This window comes from Chiroxiphia lanceolata, chromosome 1 (genome assembly GCF_009829145.1).
Source record: "Chiroxiphia lanceolata isolate bChiLan1 chromosome 1, bChiLan1.pri, whole genome shotgun sequence".
NCBI lineage: Eukaryota > Metazoa > Chordata > Aves > Passeriformes > Pipridae > Chiroxiphia > Chiroxiphia lanceolata.
In genome coordinates, this window is record NC_045637.1 from 138,146,688 (window position 1) to 138,165,411 (window position 18,724).

At 41.0% G+C, this 18,724-nt stretch overlaps 1 protein-coding gene across 22 annotated transcripts in view; it reads left to right on the forward strand.

The window, feature by feature from the left end:
- The window catches only part of KIAA1217 (KIAA1217 ortholog), a 338,228-nt gene that overhangs the window by 291,832 nt on the left and 27,672 nt on the right, over window positions 1-18,724 (forward strand). For 16 of the 22 annotated variants that reach the window (XR_004359376.1, XM_032700657.1, XM_032700743.1 and 13 more), the window contains 3 exons: window positions 5,879-5,983; window positions 6,402-6,454; window positions 13,796-13,956. Coding sequence is in view for 21 of the 22 variants with exons in the window: in XM_032700657.1 (XP_032556548.1) it covers window positions 5,879-5,983; window positions 6,402-6,454; window positions 13,796-13,956 (319 nt within the window). In the remaining variant the exon portion in view is untranslated. The remainder of the gene's footprint in view (window positions 1-5,878; window positions 5,984-6,401; window positions 6,455-13,795; window positions 13,957-18,724) is intronic. The other 6 variants (XM_032700767.1, XM_032700746.1, XM_032700632.1 and 3 more) reach the window with 1 other exon arrangement.

Below are 18,724 nucleotides of genomic sequence, written 5' to 3' on the forward strand. Positions count from 1 at the left end.
GTAAATACCAAATGCAATTCATGCAAATTGGTGTGTCTCCTAACCACTGCAATTTAAGAATTGGGTTGAGTTCTACAGATACAAAATGCTCTAAGCCTTAATTTAGTTTTGTAATAATTTCATAAACTTTGAAAGCAAACACTGTTGAAACTGTACTAAACTAAACAAGGGGTTATACAGGTTGAGGCGCTCTTTTCCTGCTTCAGCAGGGGCTGAATTGTTACAAGGTTACCACGAACACCTGAAGAGTGATGTATATAATGGCAGAAAGGTACCCTGTACCTTGTTGTATAGGACTTACAGTTTACACCCATAAGCAGTACAGCTGGGCTTGCTTCTGTGAGTAAGAATATTTTGGGGACTGGAGAGTTAGGGCTGAATTCATTTGCTTCCACGCATGGTAAAATGTAGTGTATGCTGCTCTGTTGTGCATATTGTGTACTTGCTGATGCCAAGAGCCTAAGAGCCAGGCCACAGACAGCACATGGCAGGGTGTTCAGTCAGCCTGCATGCAGAAGGTGTCAAGTGTGGGCAGATTGAGGATCTCTTAGTCTTGGGGGTACTGGGGAGTGAGGTCTTTTGCATTTGTGCACTGTGACAAGAGAGACTCTACATCCTGACTCATTCAGGAGTAGGTTGAGGACCCTGCAGGCACCAAACCCATCAACTCAGCACTGTTCTTCCTTTAGTCTCTAGTGGAGTGTGCTGTGAGCAAAGAAAACATCTCTTGTGCCGTGCCTTTGTGAAAATTACCTTGAAGTAGCACTGCCACAACCTCAGGACAGTGCAAATTTACGTATAAGTCAGAGAAAAGATTGAAATGGAGAGTGACAATGTCAGAAGTAAAACTGAATCTCTCTTTCCTTGTTAATTCTCCTTCAGTTTTTCCAGTCCAGATATCCACTGAGATATCTGTGTAATTTATCAGAATATGTTGTGTACTTATAGCAGATAAGACCTCTCATTGACTGTGTCCTGGTTTTGTTGAAGAAAATTACTCCATTACCTTTGGAAGTTACTACAGGCAAAACAGATATTTAAATGTTGATAAATTGGGAAAGAAGCTGTTTATCCAAAAGTGCATTCAATTAACTACTGTTTAGCTTTCAGTCTTTGCATTTATGACATGTTGCAAAATTTTAGGTTATTTGAAGTGCTGAATGCGTATATAATTAATGCTGCTACTCACTAAAACACAATCCTTAGAATAGCAAGATAAAAGAACATTTTTTCTCAGGAGTGTACTGTGGTTCTCTTCTGCCTGAACACAACTTTTGTCCTCTTCTTGTTATGCCACATTAGTGATTAGTGAGAAAAGATGATGGTTGGACTGAGCAAAAATGATCACATTCATGGCTCATGGCTTGCAGTTCAGTACTAACGTTCAATGGCCAACTGTAGATTATCAGATAGTCTTTCCACCACTAAAGTACTTTATTGTTTGATATGTTGAAGTATGGATGGACTCTCTGTACATTAGGAAAAATGGCCATACAAAGCCATGAAAAGGCAGGAACCGTGAGAGACTCCATCAGCAATGCACTGAGAATTGTGTAAGGGGAGCTTTGCAGATATACTCTCAGACACTTTCCACAGGGCCAAAATTGCATCTTCCTTTGTGAAAGGTGTTGAATAACCAGGCAGAAAAAGATTAATGCAAATGACTGATGCAGGATGGAGGAAAGATAAACTGTATTTTGGCTTCCTTCTGTTAGAGGAGCTCTTTGTAGGAAGATGAGATGCAGACTCTTGGATAAGAGGTCACGTAGTATCACAGCTGGCAGTGCTTCAGAGCTTCCTTTTTTCTCTTTAGCTCCAAACTAGCAGAAAGATTGAATTTAATCTTCTTAGGAGAGTGAAATACTCACCTGTGTGTATCTTCCCTTAGAAGAGAGAAGAGTGCAGAAGAGTTCTACTGGTCTTTGGTTCCCACCTTTCCAGCTCTTTTGAGGGACTTTGGAATAAAGTCTGACTGAGACACCTTCAGTTCTAGGGAAGCCATTGAGAAAGACAACCTATTCCTATTTCCTCTCTTTTCTCAGTGAGATAAAAAAAATTATAATGAAATGTTTCCCTCATAGGGTAATACAGAAAGCAATGTGTATTTCTGTGTCTCTGATCCTCTTTTGATTGCTATACTGACTTCGCTTGGGGTTTAATTATAAAATATGAAGTCATTGCAAATTTTTCTCCAGGAAGGTGTGCAAATTAGTTCATGGTGCAGACTTGGTATTTGAGTACATCTGGTATGGATGAGGCTCTGTACAGCCTAGGAACATGAATGAACAGTTACATAGCCCAGTTTTATTCTGTGTCTGTATGAAGTATCTTCTCAGTGATGTGAATATGAAAGATGTCCCCAGGAAAGGGAAGTAACATGCGAGTCACGCTTAAGTAGCATTGCTGTGACAAGTGGAAATCAATTCAGCAATATGCTGTACCCTTCTTGGCATTACTTCCAGTTAATTGCAGTAGAGGGAATTACATGAAACCTCAGTGAAGCTGTAAGGAAGAAATCTGGTGATGAAATCTAATGTATCAATGCACAGTCCCTAGAGAAGCAAGGGCTTGCTTTGCTTTGCTGAATTTGGGGAGCAGGGTGCTAAGGCAGTGTCCAGTGCCAGGACAAACCGTGGCCCAGAGGTGGCTGCTGGGTAGAACAGTGCTGGCAAGTGGCCTGTGCCTGCCTTGCTGGCCGAGGTCTGTGAAAAGCCTTTAAAGCCAAGTCTGAGGGAGAGACTTGCTGGGCTGGGCGTCACTTCTGACCTTGGCCCCTTCCTTTCCTCCCTCGCCATGCTGCCACCTCTGACTCTCCCAGCATTCACAGGAAAACAATGTGAAACAATGCCTTTCTGTGCAGAGGCTGATAAAATAGGCATTTCTTCCCCAACTGTTGTAGAAAGGACCCTCCCTGCACTTCCTGGGTGGTGGAGAATTGTAGCTTTATCTGGGAAATTAATCTGGGAGCAGAGATGGGGTTGGGTCTTCTTGTGCTACCACCACCAGCAAAGAGGCCACTGCGTTTTGTTCTGCCTGACCCTCTCTCATAATACTCCACATCCCAGCCTGACCTGCCCACAGGGACCCTGGCCTGCCCCGTGTCACTGGAGTGCCGACCTGTCCTGTTCCCTGGGAGCCTTGTTCTGCCCTTACTGTGGGAACCCTGGCCTGCCCCATCCATGGGACCCCAGCCTGCCCCGTACAGGGAGGGCTGCCAGGGCAGGCTGTTCCCCCACCTTTCCTCTCCACAGCAGAGAGTGCTGCGAGAGGTAGAAAATTCAATGTTAAGAACCAAAAATGTACAGTTGTCATGGTGGTGCTGGCATCCCTGGTAGACCCTGGCCTGGCACAGGCTGAGGAGGCATTCATTTTCTCCCTCCCGGAGCTGAGGCTACTCCAGCCCTTCACAGGGAAGCCAGAGGGGAAGGGGTTGGCTGCAGACTCTGTCCCTGCTCCTTTGGGGCCGTGTGACAGGCAACAGGACTAGGCCACCAGCCCTCCCAGCCATGTCAGCCAACGTCACGGCCCCAACCACCAGGCTATCCGCATCCGTCCCTGCCCGTGCTGGAGCATGCTGCCTCCCACCACTCAGACCGCCTCGCCTCCGAAAATCAAATTGTTTTATTTAATGCCTAAAAGGCGCCTCTTTTCAGACACCTGTTTTTGAAATGTTTGGTGCTGATGGCCAGAAGAAGTCTGGGTATTACAGTGAAATGGTTACAGGAAAAATCCTGCCTTGTTTCTAACAGAGTAACTCCAGAGCACATATAGATTCTTCACATTCTTAATGCTTTTACCATATGAAAAATAATGTGCTCTTTGCAATTGATTCCAGTATTTCATTCGTTTTTCATCATCTCCTATCTCTGGAACATCCCGCTCCCTCTTAACAACATATTTTCCTAGATTTCATGGCAAAGGACAAGATCAGCTTTGTGTAGCCATAATCTCTTTTGAAGCAGAAAATTGTTTCCAGATTATTGAATGTGGGATGGAAAAAACATCATATTTATGAATTGGTAAAACAGATAGACTTCCAGTTGAGTTTAGTTATAGGAAGGTTTTGTGATGATTATCAGGGAAAAAAAGGTTTTCATTATTAAGTGTCAAAAATACTGTATAAAAGTTTGTTAGAATGTATTTATCCCTGGGTTTTAGTACTTGTTTTCATTCCAAAAGTTACTGTAGTCTGAACCAGTTTCTTATTTTAAAACTTGTAATAGTGGAAATTCTGTAACGTATTTCTTGGTTTGAAATTAATTAGGTCAGATTCACTAGTCTTTTCATCACCATTCAAAATACCTTTCAGCGTGCAGACAGGAAAGTAAGATGCACACACTGTATTAAATCGCAATAAGAACACGTCTGTTGGCTGGGGACTGACTGACCACTTTCTTCCCTGCTTGTGTCTGTTAGCATCTCATTACTTGTTTTGCTGTCCTGTTTTCTCAGCTTCTGGGTGTCTCAGAGTCTCTCCTGGCTGTGGTATCTGCATGCTATCCCAGCAAACCTCATTCAATCTCTGAATGTGAATGAAATAATTAGCCTGGTTAATCCATCTAGCTGCAATGAAGGCTGGCTACTCACTTTGTGTTGTGTCAGCTTGCTTTGCCTGATATTGGTACCTGCATTTGAGTTTGTATGACCCTTATTGATTGGCATTGTTGCTTTGGCCACCGAACAGCAACTGAAGCTGAGGGTGACTAGACTTTTGCTGCTCCCATGTGCCCAGGATGCAGCAGTGTCGATGGATGGGCCCTACAGCAGGCTGAGTCTGTATTTGAGTGTGTCTGTCCCATCTTCTTTCATCAGTCACTGCTGCTTAGTCACTTGCTTTTTGACAAGTTTTGTTCCAAGTCACCTTCCAAAATCACAACCCACTGTTAGCATTTGCTTTTGTGTGTCTTCCCAGACACTTTAACTGCTGGCACATAGGGATACCTTTTCAGAAAGTCCCATACTGATGTGTGTCTGTGTTGTGGTGTGTCATTGACATACTGGCACATGTAAGTAGGCAGCTGTGTGAGTAAAAGGCCATTTTGGAGCCCACTGAGGAAATCCCCTGGTACCCGACTAATATATGCATTTGTATGCAAACAGATAAACACAGAAATGTTAGCCTTCCAATCCAAAAAATGTCATGGTTGCTGTTGTTTAGTAATCTTTGGTCCCTGTAGAAAGGACTGAACATACCTATTGTAGTTCCTCTTTGTCTTTTTTCTTCTGCTTTTCAGGAATTTCTCAGGATATGTGCATGAAAGCAAATCTGTTTTATTATATTATTGCTGTACAGTCTGCATTTGGTGTCCTGTGCCTCTCTGTCACATTTCTGTCCTTTCCAGGGCAGACAGTTGTGATGTCAGGTGCAAAGGATTTGGGCTGGAAAGTAGTCAGCTTGGGCAGATTAAGTGCTTCACAGACAAAAATCCTGGGTTTGGGGAAAGTAAAAATAGTATCAAGAAGAAGTGTAAAGTCTTTAATCCTGAAACCTTAGGTACAGGCAAAATTATTGGATCAGTGTAGGTAAAAGAGAAAATATATGTAGTGCTGAAAAAGAAGTTTTTCACTAGTTCCAAGAGGCATTAGATTGTTTTAGGTGCCTGCCTTGTGAGATCATTACAAGTTTATTGTCCTGGTGGTGGTTTGTTTTGTTCGTTTTAACTAAGCAGATGTCTTTTTTTATTGTCTGTTACCATGCCAAAGCTATCCAAACAAAGATACGGTAAGTGGTTGCAATAAGGTGTATGCAAACTGGTACCCATGGGCCTTTGCACAAACTCTGTAGTGTCTTTCCAATCTTGTGGTAATCATTCACCTAGAAAAACAAGTCTGAAAGCGAATATATCTGGCTTTAACAAACGGTTCTCTTGTCTTACAGAGAGAGGATACAAGCCATGGAGAAACAGATTGCCAGTTTAACTGGTCTTGTTCAGTCTGCGCTTTTTAAAGGGCCAAATACAAGTAATAGCAAAGATGCTTCTAGGTAAAAACAGAATTCATCTGTAATGATTTTAGTAATCAATCAACAAAAATAATATTTGAATGTAATAGTAAAAAAAAAACCTGATTGCTCAATCATTTTTAAATATCTTTATCATCTCCATGAGAATGCTAGGCAGAGAGGAAGAATATGACAGATTATAGATGGAGATTAACTGCATTACTCTTCTTTGTGTTAAAAAGAATTAATGTAGCTACATCTCTATGCTTTCTACTGCTTGTACTCCATTCCTTGCTTAACTTGTATAAAGAGGTGATTTAAAAAAACCCAAACAACTGACTGGTGATATAAATTTAAAATATGTATGCTAGACAAGGCCATTTAATTTGCTAAATATAAACTTCAGTATAGTTTCAATGTTAGTAAGCTAAAATTATTATTCATCTTTTTATTACTTTAGTGAGAAGATGATGTTGAAAATTGTGTCCAGCAAGAGCAGCGTTGACACTGCAGGTAAGATAATTCACTTTTATTTTACAAATTATTCAGGTATATGAATAGCTCTAACATTACAACCATCACAGCTTATGGAAATGTCAAATTTATTTAAATTCCTGTAGCTGTACTGTCAGAGCTGAAGTTTAAGTTCAGGATATCGAGTCAATCATATCTTTAAGAGAGGAATTTCTGACAGGTTGAGATGGTATTTGGAATGAGTTTTACACCTGTGCTGAATGGTTTAAATGAGATGCAGAGCCTCTGCATATGGTGAATTTTCCAGTGACTCATCCCATGTATAGTGTATATATCTGTCATTAACCTCAGATGAATCCAGACTGTGGTAGGAGACTAAATATTTCATTCTTTTTCTGGTCACCTGAACTTTTCTCTAGGGTCCTTCTATCAGTAGGATGCTATAGATGTAATGGCACCAGGAAATTTAGTAGCCAGCAAGACATCACTTTTTCTAATTAAGCCATATTGATTTGTTACTAATTATTACAGTTCACCTAAACTGTTCTGAGTTATCGATTGTGAAGCCAGTAAAAGCTGGTCTTATTTTAGCTTCCCACTTGGAGAACTGTTAAGTGTTTAAAAGATGGAGTTAAGGCTGTTGTGAAAGAATATCTCCATGTGATTGAAGCTCTTTGTCTATGGGCTGTTGCTGGAGAGGTCTGCAGGGTGTTGGTGTGTTTATCTGCCTCCTCTTCGCCCTTTGTCATTCACTGAATGCAAATAAAGGCAGTTTTCTACTTCCTGGTAGTGCTGTTCCCACAGGGAGGTCTGTGCTCTGGCAGGTAGTAAACCACACACATTTATTAGCAACCTATTATGCTCCTAACTAGCCTTTCTGTTGGAGCTGTTAGTTCACGTTCAGGATTCCTGTTTATCTGGAATTGCATTATGTCCTCCTAACCGACAGAAATCAAACTAGACCTGGAAACTATCAAGCACATGCAAGAAAGAAAGTGCTAAAATCCTGGTACCGAAGCTTTGCTCCCAAGCCACTCTGGTCCGGTTCCAACTCTTCCCTTCCTGCTGGCCTCTGGATAGGGAGAACAATACTTAAGGCTTTGAAGAAATAAGATGTAATTTCTCACTTTCAGACAATTTACTGAAAAGTCTGTAATTTTTCAAAACAGCTGCAAAATGCTCCTAGACTTTCCCCTATTGCAGTGTCATTATAGACTGAGAAGTTATGGTATTTCCCACTTGCACAGGCCTTGTCTCATATAAAGCACCTATGAAACCATCACAACCTGCACACACATTGCCTCATGTTCCTCTTTGTAGTGCATTGCTGTTCAGCCTTTCTGCTTTCCCTGTGTTGGCACTAATTCAGACAAGTACTTTGCAGGGGTGTTGAGTTGGAGGTCCTGATCTAAGCTTTGAGTGGGAGTTTGGACCAGATGATCTCCAGAGGTCCCTTTAAACCTAAATTATTCAGTCATTTGTGTGTGCACATATGAATGTGCTCTCAATGAAATGAGAAATGGAATAATAATCATTGGGAAAACCACTTTATATAAAGCAAAGGTGGGTATCCCTCTGGAAGTCCTGCCCAGCCCACCAGAATAGCTTGGTTCCTCTGACCAGCAGCCGTTTCCTGCCACTGTCATTCCCAAATACTCCTCACTCATATCTTACCATATGACTGAACACATGTCCCTGAAATGGCAAAATTACATCTAGCACCTGCATATCTAAGCATGGGAGGAAGGTGGAGGGTGGGCAGTGTAATTTACTGTCAAAAGACCAGATCAGCATTTGTCACTTACTGACAGAAACATTGACTTTGTCATATGGCTATACCCATATTCAGCATGTGAGTAAGGATTCCAGCATTCAGATTGTGCCTTTCTCATCACTTTGGAGATGGGGATAGGGCAGTGGGACCAGCCATGCAGCCAGCAGTCAGCAGGGATCCCTATCAGTGCTATAAAGTAGCTATACAGTAACTGCATCCCTGAGTCCTGTCCTTCCAGCATGGCTCAGCCACAAAATTAAATTATAGGAGGTAAGGGAAACAAGATGTGATGACCCCAATACACTACAGTATTGTAACCCATAATAGCTATTATTGAAAACTGGTATATAATAGAATAGTCTTGTATAATGGAATATTTTGCCTTTGCACCTGCTTTTGAAATTGCGCATAACACAGGCTAGTAAGTCAGTGCAGTCCCTCCTTACTTGAAAATTAGGATATCTGCCAGAATATGCTGCAGAATGTTTCTCCTTTTTGTAAATATGCTTGGGTTTAAATGTGCCAGCAGCATCTAGAAACACTTCTGCTGACCGCTGTTTTGTTCTTCAATTCAACCCTGTCTTTATTAAGTATAGTCATTTAGCAGTTGACTCTCTTACTTTACAATTCCACTTGACAGCTGTGCACTGAGATACCAGTTCTAGCAATTTCAAAGTCTGTTTGGAAGAAAAAGTGGTATAAAATATTGATTGAGCAGTCCTTTCTAGAGCACTGGTAAGCAAAAACATGAATTGCTTCCCATCCTAAACAATAAAACATCTGTGCAAGATAATATTGGCTTATCAGTGTTGAACCAACGTTGTATGTTGTAGTATGTGTTCCAGTGATAGGAGACTTTCATGCAAAAAATAGCGAACCCGTTCCCTTGAGATGGGAAAGAACCCAAAATTTCTAAACTCTAGATAACTGTATATAGCAAGATTGTGAATACTCTACTTGGTACGTAATATAAACCAAATTGTTGTATTTAACATGCTTTTGCTTTGCCAATCTGTAGCAACCTCAAATATTAAGAACCCTTGAAAAAAAAAAAAGCTTTTTCACTGGGGAAAATGAGACTGTAATGACAATGCTTGTCTGCATTTCTTAAGTTTTATTGCTTTAGGCTCAGTTCTTTCATGGTGGGATAAGGTTCAAAGAACAGCAACCTTCCACAGGCTGGTTATGTCTCTTCTGCTAATGTTAGGAGAAATCCCATGACTGAATCCTTATAAAGATCTTCAGTTTATTAAACATAAATGCCATCAAGGAACTCTTCACTTAGGAACAGCATGTGATTCTAAAACCAAACCATACTAGGAAGAGTCTCCCTGAGATTGCTAACAAATACCCTCAAAAATGCTCACATACTCTTTTTCTGTCATATTTTTGTTCATCAAGTGGAGATTGATTGATAGACTAAGTCCTGAATTAATTTATTGAATTGAGATCAGTGGTGTCATGGATTACTGAAAAAAAACAATAGTTTTTTGCTAGTTGCTGCCTTGTTGGAAGAGGCAGGAAGACATTTTAGTATTTCTTGAAAAGGTGTCAGGGAGTATGACTTTCTGTACTAACACTACAATACAAACCAAGAGAAAGATGGCAGCAGGGAGAAGAATTACAAACATAGGGCTCACATTTGATTCCTCACTCTTTGTGAACTGTCTTGTCATCCGTGTATGTCTATGTGCCTTTTTTGCATGACTGACTCCTATTGTGATGACCTATGAATTAAAACATTTTCTATATCTGCTTGCTCTCCTCAGATTCAAAGATAGATCATGCTAATCTTTGAACTCTGTCAGCATTTTCAGGTCAAACATGATCCTGAATTCATTCTGGATCAATGAGGAGAAGTTGCACAGTTATATATATATTTTATACATATATATGTGTGTGTGTGTGCGTGTATATATATATATATATATATATATACATGTATATATATATATATATATACATGTATATATATATGTATATATACATGTATATATATATATATACATGTATATATATATGTATATATACATGTATATATATATAATATTTTATTGTTTAAGGGTGTTTTAGTATCTAGTAGCTGTCACATCTCCCTAAATGATGCTTGAAAATGTTGTGGCTCTTTAATAAGAAGATGAGTAATTTGTTAGGAAACATTGCTGGTTGTCTTCTGATGGCCTTTTCTCCCAGCCTGCTTAAAAATAAAATCTTAGCATTTTAGAAAAAAAAAATCTGGAAAATGGAAGGAGAGGAGTGTCTTTGCAACCATAGCAAAGATCAAGTGTCAGGGAGTAGAAGCTGTGTTCCTTACCTTCCTGAACAAACGGCAAATCTTTCTCTTTCCTGCACATCAGTTCTCTTTGTACTCTAAAAATGGCAGCTTACTTCATTAGCCTTTGTAAAAAAGGTTAAGATTTGGGTTTGTCCAGAGTACTGGGGAATTATGGAGGGGGTTTGCATTCAGGCCCCCTTACCTAGCTCCAGCAAGGGTTTATGTAAATACCGCAGAGCTAATGCTGTTCCTTTCCCGTTGATCCGTCTGGCCACACATCTAATCACAAAGCTACAGCCTGGGATTATTTCCAAAAGTGAGCTATAGTCCCTAGATAAAGCAGCCCCTCATTCAACTGCACTTTTATTCAGTTGTGATGAAAATATGCATGTCTGAGAAATCAGCTGGTGATCGTTACTGCTCACTCGGTGTCTCCTTGTGTTTCACACCCCCGGGCGTCCCACCTCATGTTTGACAGCACACTCTGCAGCAGGGGCACTGTGGCAGCTGAGAGTACCCAGTGGTGAGAAGAGGTGGCTGAGGCAGCTGCGGAGGAGGAGAGCTGCTTTGTAGAGAGTCAGAGACATTTATTCCTTACAGAAGCAGATTACAGTCCATCTACACTAAAAGGAAAGCAGGCAACCCCTTCCTGAGAAAATATGTGAATTGACTGGGTTCCAGCATGGGGGGAAAGACTGGCGGGGACTGATTCATGCCTTGGCTGCATCATCACAGGGTCGGGGGCTGAGGTTTTGGAGCTTTTGCTTGAGGCAAAGAACAGCAGAAAGGTAGATGTGCTTTCAAAAATAGTCCAGATTTGTGGCTAGGGATCAGAACTCTTGAAGGCTTATCCACATTTTTCAGACTCTCTGGTGGTTTCTGTCTGTAAAGTTTATGAACTAAATACGATTTTCTTAAAAAAAAAAAAAAAAAAAGAAAAAATAGTACACGTGGGAGAGAAATAGATGCTTGACTGTAGGAAAAACTGCAGTGTACATGTAGACAGATAAGTATTAGCATATATTAGACTGAAGCATGGAGTGGGTATATAATGGCAGTGAACAAGGACTGTTTATTTCTTGAGTGTTGCTTTCTGTTAAGCAGCTCTTTGAAAGTCAAGAGAGCATTGAATCATACTGGAGTATAGCAAAAATGTGCAGCAGCTTGCTCAGCAGTGTAGTGAAAAGTGCTGTTGTTGAAGCACTAAGCAGATTTAGCTGGACCATTAGAGAAGGTATAGCCTTACAACTGCCTGCACCAGGCTAGAACAGCTTTCTGTCTGAGCATGTCTCCGGAAGCGATGGCATAGCACACCACAGGTAGCACGGATCCAGCCGGAGGAGCCTGTGCTTTCACTGGCAGGAGTTGCAAATGTAGGTAAAGCCAGAAACATGATTCTTAAAAAACTTCTAGCCTATTTTTAAATAAGTATAGTCTGGTGTAATTTCCATCCTTTAAGAATGCTTCCCTCAGATGAATTTTGCAAAAGCTGTTTTTGAGGTATCCACAGCTGTTGGCCAAAGGATAACAGTGTGTTGTGCTGAGCTGTACTCACTCGGGCACATTTGGAGACTTTAATTGTTGAAAAGACTACTAGGGATGAGAATGTGGGATAGAACTTCCCACTCTTGGATTCATACTCATTTTGGTCAGAAGACGTGTTCATGCACTTTAGTGTGCTGAAAATTTGCCTTTAACAGGCAAAGAAAAGCTCACAACACTAGTTTTTGTTTGATTTTATTGAACTTGATGGAATGTATGCTTGTGGGAACAAATAATGACCAAAATCCCTGTGAAGATCCATTGATGAGCTGTTTTCTGTTTCCTTCAATTTTTTGTTTTATTCATAGAGAAGGAAGAAACTGAAGTAGGGAATGACCAAATCACAGAGTAGAATAGTGGAATTATTTAGGTTAGAAAAGACCTTTCAGATCACCAAGTCCAACCATTAACCTAACACTGCCAAGTCCACTACTAAGCCAGGTCCCTAAGCACCACATCTACACATCTTTTAAATACCTTCAGGAATGGTGACTCAACCACTTCCCTGGGCAGCCTCTTCCAATGCTTGATAACCCTTTTGGTGAAGAGAGTTTTTCTAATATTAAATTTGAACCTCCCCTGGTACAAGTTGAGGCCTTTTCCTTTTGTCCTATCACTTGTTACCTGGGAGAAGAGACCGACCCCAACCTCCTTTCAGGTAGCTATAGAGAGTGATAAGGACCTTGAACCTTCTTTTCTCCAAGCTGAACAACCCCAGCTCCCTCAGGCACTTCTCATAAGAATTGTGCTCCATACCCTTTATGAGCTTCATTGCCCTTCTCTGAATGTGCTCCAGCACCTCAATGTCTTTCTTGTGCTGGACTTAAAAAATGAAGTGTCCTACTGACAGTCTGGCATTTTGTCTGCTGGCAGTTGGGAGGGGAGTGGTGGGGAGGGACACATTAGAAAAAAAATTTGAAGAATATGGGTGTGTAAGTGCAAATTGAGAGAGGAAGCTGTTACATGACTATTAGCTGATGAATTGGAATATGCTGGTATCTGTATACCAAGTTTCTTCCCAAGTACTCGAGACTGAAAAGAGCAAGCTTGATATTAATGCTGTTTAGAGGAAAAGCATACTTTAACAGAGAAAGTGTTGTGAGGACACTGATGGTTTTTTTCAGAGTGTGGCTCAGCCCACTTCCTTGTGTTATGCTGTACTCCTTTCTGACAAACTAAAAGGGGTGGCTGGATGCAACACGGCTGGAGAGCCTCTGCCACATCTTCATTTTAATTCTCTAGTTTTATATGGCCACTGTTGGAGACACCTGCTAGAAATAATGCAATTGTCCTTTAAGCAGTGAAGCAACATTTTCTGTAGAAGCCTTTTCTCCACATTTGACAGCTCAACTGAATCTCTTTCCTATGATGATTAAGCAACAAATATGCAGTTCAAGAGTCCTATAAATTTGCATCAGCTCGGTCTCAGATGTCTCCTGGGAGGCTAATCCTGAAGTGACTTGCAGCACCAATTTGATTTTCTGCTGTTTTGTGTAATCTGCAGTTGTATTTTATTATCCTATCTCCACTACATGTGGTAGAAAGCAGTCTTGGGGTAATGCAATGCTCTGATACAACTGAAGTTCCGGCACACATACACTCTGATATTGTACAGACTTCTCTCAAAATATAGTGTATAGGAGATGCCAGCCCCCTGTTAATACTGAGCATTGGCGTCTGTCATTTCCTTGTCCATCTGTGTGAATTACGTGTGGATTCAGTGGGCAGAGGAAGGATCATGTTTGCATGTTCTCTGCACAAGCTCAACCTGTACTGCTGCTTATTTCAGGTGTTTCTAACGTGTCTGGGGGGAAGAATGCACTGGCAACTGTGGAGTCAGCTGTCGTCCATCACCCTGCTGGAGCCCTATCAATGCAAGTCAGCCTGCATGGTATGAAACGCAACGTGTCAGACCTGCGGCTGCAGCTGCATCAGATGAAGCAGCTACAGGTATGCTTATCTGGGTAATGCTGGGAAAAAAGGTGGGTTGTCAGCAAATGCCTTTTTCCTCTCTCCTTCCCTCCCTCCCTGTCTCTCATTTTCTCTGTCTTTTACTTTTTGTATAAGTGATTCTCAGTAGCAGAGTTGTAGCAAAGAGCAGACCCAAGTAATGGAGACACAAAAAGTTCTAGCTTGCGTAGAAGTATGGGGTATTAGCTCAGTTAAACTACTGCTGCTTGGATATTGAGAAAAAAAATTAATTTCTAGCTTGCTTTGATGACTCTGGACATTAAAGCACTATTTATATTACAGTAATATCAAATCTGTGATTACAGTTTGGACCCTGCTATGCTATGTGCTGTATAAACATGTCGGAAGAGCCATGTTCCTGCTTCATACTGTTTACAGTTGAGACAGTTTTAAAATTCCTGAATAAACAATTTTGATGTCAGGAAACCCAAATGTAGCTGAGGATCAGTAGACATGCATTAAGCCGGAGTTTGAGTCCTGTATTTACAGAATCCAGAAGAATAGCCAACTTGAACAGTAAGGAAAAAAGATATTTCAAAAGTTGCTGCTGTTTGTTGTGCCCTGCTTACATTCACATTTTAGCAGTACCTTCCTATTACACATCAACACCTCAAAACCTGCAAGAAACTATATGGGCATTGAAGAGTTAACAAAAATACTATGTTGGCACATACAGTCCTGCTGCATATATAAATATACGATGTTCATCTCAGACGCTATGAAAATAAGCATATGCAACTGTACAGGTCTTCAGCTCTTCACTTAATTGGAAACTGAAGAGCACTGTGTCTTGTCCCAGAACATGGAAAAGGAGCCAAAGCACTTTCTTGTAAGAGAAAGTGAACTTCAATACTCTGCCAGTCCTCCTTGCCCAGAAAGTGACATCACGTTTGGTGTTGTAGGGCTGCAGCTACTGCTTTTACAACCAACGTGGTTTTGAATGGTACTGTGTCGATCATGTTTGATTTGCTGATTAATTCAGAAGAAAATGATAATACAGATCAGATTTCAGAGGATATTTTGCTTTCACCTCCTTATCTAAAGGAGATTGAATTATGAACCAGTCATAGAGTGAGGGAGCAAAAGGGTGAGGTAAGCATCAGGATAGGAAAATGTGGCTGACTAAAGATGCTGTGACAAGGTCCTGTGCTCAGTTTGCTGAGAATGAAGAGATGACAGAAGGTGTTTGGAGCAAAGAGTTGTGTTGACCAGGTGACTTCTGCCTGTCATACAGCTCCCATGCATTTAAACTTTTAGTTTAGGATGAGTATGTTCCTATAGCAAATGTATCTTGCAAAAGCTATTCTCAGCAGTGCTGCCGAGGTGCCAGCCACCATGTTCCCCATCTAATTTGAAGACACTGGTCTTGAATTTGTGCCAAGGATCTCTGCTCTGGCACATTATGTGTATGTGCATATTCTTCCACATTTGTGCTGCAAACCACTGCAGCCCCTCTGTCCTTCTGCAACCCCATGTGCCAAATGCAGCTCTTGGCAAATGCCTGTGGTCTGGCCACCAGCTGTGCTTACCATGTGGCCTTGTAAAGCGGGCTGGAGCCTGCAGTGCTGTGCTGGAGGCAGTGAGCACATCGTTCTCACAGGGCCTTCTCACCAAGGAGGTGGCATTTCCCCAGCTGTGCTTTGTCCCCATGGCCCTGCCCGGGGCAGAAGCCTTGCTTTTGATCAGCTATAGCAGTGTGGCACACAGAAGTGAAGAAACTCATACCATCTGCACAAATCAATGCTGCCAAGGAAGTCTTGAGAAGGGAAAAAAGACATATCCCGAGTATGCTCATTAACTCTGGCTTGCTTCCCTTAATTCAGAAATTATAGAAACTTGGTGCATTGAACTAGCAGGAAGTTGAGAAATTTGTGATAGTCAGATGGAAGAATGTGTAGCTCAAGGGAAGTTTTGGCATGTTACACATGAATTACATTCATGAGAGCGAGTTTTCATCATGGCTTTCCTGAATTATGTTGAAAAAGAGCTCACAGTTGGTAGGACAGCAAGTGAAACAGATAGTGTTTTAAACTGAAAAGTGTTGAAATATCACATTTCTAATGAAAAATTTCGTGCTATTTTTTTTCAAAAATTATTATAAGTAAAAGAGAAAAAGTATTTTTCTGTTTACCCAAATAGTTTGCATTGTATGTTTGACAGTACTTCATATTTTTCACTTTCACTGTTTCTCCTGGTTGGCAGTCAGTTCATTCCTGTTTGCGTGATTTTTCATACAGTGACACACTAGAAGAAATACCAAAAAAAAAAGAAAAAGATGATTGCACAGGCACAAAAGTTGGCAGGATAACTAAGAAACAGGAACAGGACACAAAACTATATTTAATACTGTCTATTGTTCTATATTCAATTGATGTTATCACCATAAGTTCCTACTAATTTTCTTTGTAGGATCAGAGAAACACATGATGGAAAAGACCCATTGAGTCCTTGTAGCCTTTGTCTGTGCCAGCAAAATCTACTTTTTAAACCATATCCAGTAGCAGTTGATCCAGATGTATTGATTCACACACCAGTTAAATATATGTTACCAGATGCAAACGGAAAGTTAAGACTCAGTCTGTGGTTGGATATTAAACAGAGATTCTTGACATAAAGACATTTGCCTCATGGCTCTTGCTAGAAGTTAGATACTCTCCTTGCTACTCCACTTGCATCTTCCTTAAGCACTCATTCTCAGAGACATTCAAGAAAGACTAGTTCCATGCTTCTGTGGAGTTTTCCTCATTGCCAGAGGTAGGCTGTAACCCAGCCTGTGTCCTGGATAAATGCGTTGTTGGTGAGAATGGAGCCCATGATGATTTTAGTGGGGTTGTTCATTCTGCAGTCGCAGACAATGAGAACTTAGCAGCAGGTTTAAACCAAGCCTTGTACTTGAAGCACATGTACATGGTGTATATCATTAGGTTATATGTACATTGGATTTTTTTTGTCTACTCCTTATTTTCTTTAGTTGAAAACATTTTAAGGGAACACAGATATGATTAAGGTTCAGCATTAGGAATGTGTATGCATGCATGCTTTTCCTTTACTCAGTGCATGGTTTGCAGGGAATTGAGTGCTGAAGAAAGGACAGAAAAAGTAATAACAACATCATCTGTATATGTGGTATATGACCATATAAGGTGGTATATGATACTCAGTCACACAACTGTAACTTTGAATTAGAAATTCAAATATATTATATATATATAAGCTGCATTATAGAACTGGAGTTTAATCAGTGTATGGTAACAAATTTCAGGAACTAGGTACTTAGGTTCTGCAGAGGTCCTGAGCTGCAGGTAGTCAGGTCCTATTGTGGCTGTGCACTGTAGTGCATGAGGAGGTGAGTGGCCCAGAAGCCTCTTCCAGAAGGGCCTGGGAGGCTTCCACTGGACAGGTCACGCTTGTCTCCTAACAAGGAGCAGGGCCATGAACTCATCCTTGGTTTTCCAGTTACCTGTCTCATAGATAAATAATAATTGGTTCAAAGTGAATTGAACTGGTTATCAGATTATTCTTGAAGTGGGTGCCAGAGGCAGTGCTGGAGTACTTGTGTGAGGGCAGTGACAAATAATGGCTGGAGCAGTAGCGGAAGAAGAGGGACAAGGTAGGTACTGGAGAGATTAGTGAGGTTGGGAGTGAGAGCCAAGGGTAATGAATGTAGGAGAGGATGCTAGAAAAGCATGTTAAATTTCTTTCTGTTTGATTACTGCTTGCAGTTGTAAGTCAACTCTAATTAGCAAGAAATTGCCATTTGTTGGTGACAGGAAAGCCTGCATTGCATTTCCTTACTTTTGGGCACTTGCCCTTGGAACTTGAGTGCAGTTTTAACAAAGTTTCTTTTCAAGTATGAATGTCTAAGATTGTTTATTTGGCTTGCTTTTGAGCAAGCTTAAAGTACAAAAAGTTCTACTCTGTGGAACCAGAATAACTCTGGCAAATCCATAAATTTCTTCCACTTGAGGCGGTGAAGTAAATGGCAGAGGTGGTCAGAGGGACAAATGGGGTATGCAGTTAGCCAGGGCATCTCAGATCTGATACCTGCTGGAAGAAGAAAAGTAAGAATCAAGTTCGGTTCCAGAACATGGAGGTAGATGTGCTGTAATGGCCAGAGACTGCCACAGCTCTTCCCCTCTGCTTCTGCTTGCTCTGCCTCATGCTGTCCTGTGGCTGGAGACTTGGCCACAATTGCTCCTCTTCCCTGGTCCTCTTGCCTCTCTGTACCCGTATGTTTTTCTCCTTTCTTGTTATCTGTACCATTTTCCCAAGCATGAGCAAACACGGGTTTTCCGTAACTAGCCAAGTGTTGCGTGGATTTTCGTAGAAATGACAAAACCATGTCTTTGATACCAAGATGAGTAATTTCCCAGACTTCAGGGCCTCACTGCAAACACTGAGGTTTGGGAGTCCTCAGCATACAAGCTTCTTTGAAATATTACTGCGTTACTTTTTTATTCCCTAATCTTGTTATGAGAAATGGATGAACATTTATGACTGAAACTTCCCGGTACTGTTCAAGGTTTTTATAAATGAAGGTGACAAGCACCTTAGCTGTAGGCATCACCACAATAAATATAGATCCCCTACATGCCCCCATAATAGGAAAAAATATGTGCTTGCCCATTTCACAACCTCACACGCTCACACATACTCAGTTTCACTCTTACTGGAAGTCACTGTTACCAGCGGAGGAACATTGAGGACTTAAATTCTGGACGCCTGAGACTTAAGTCTAACTTTGTTA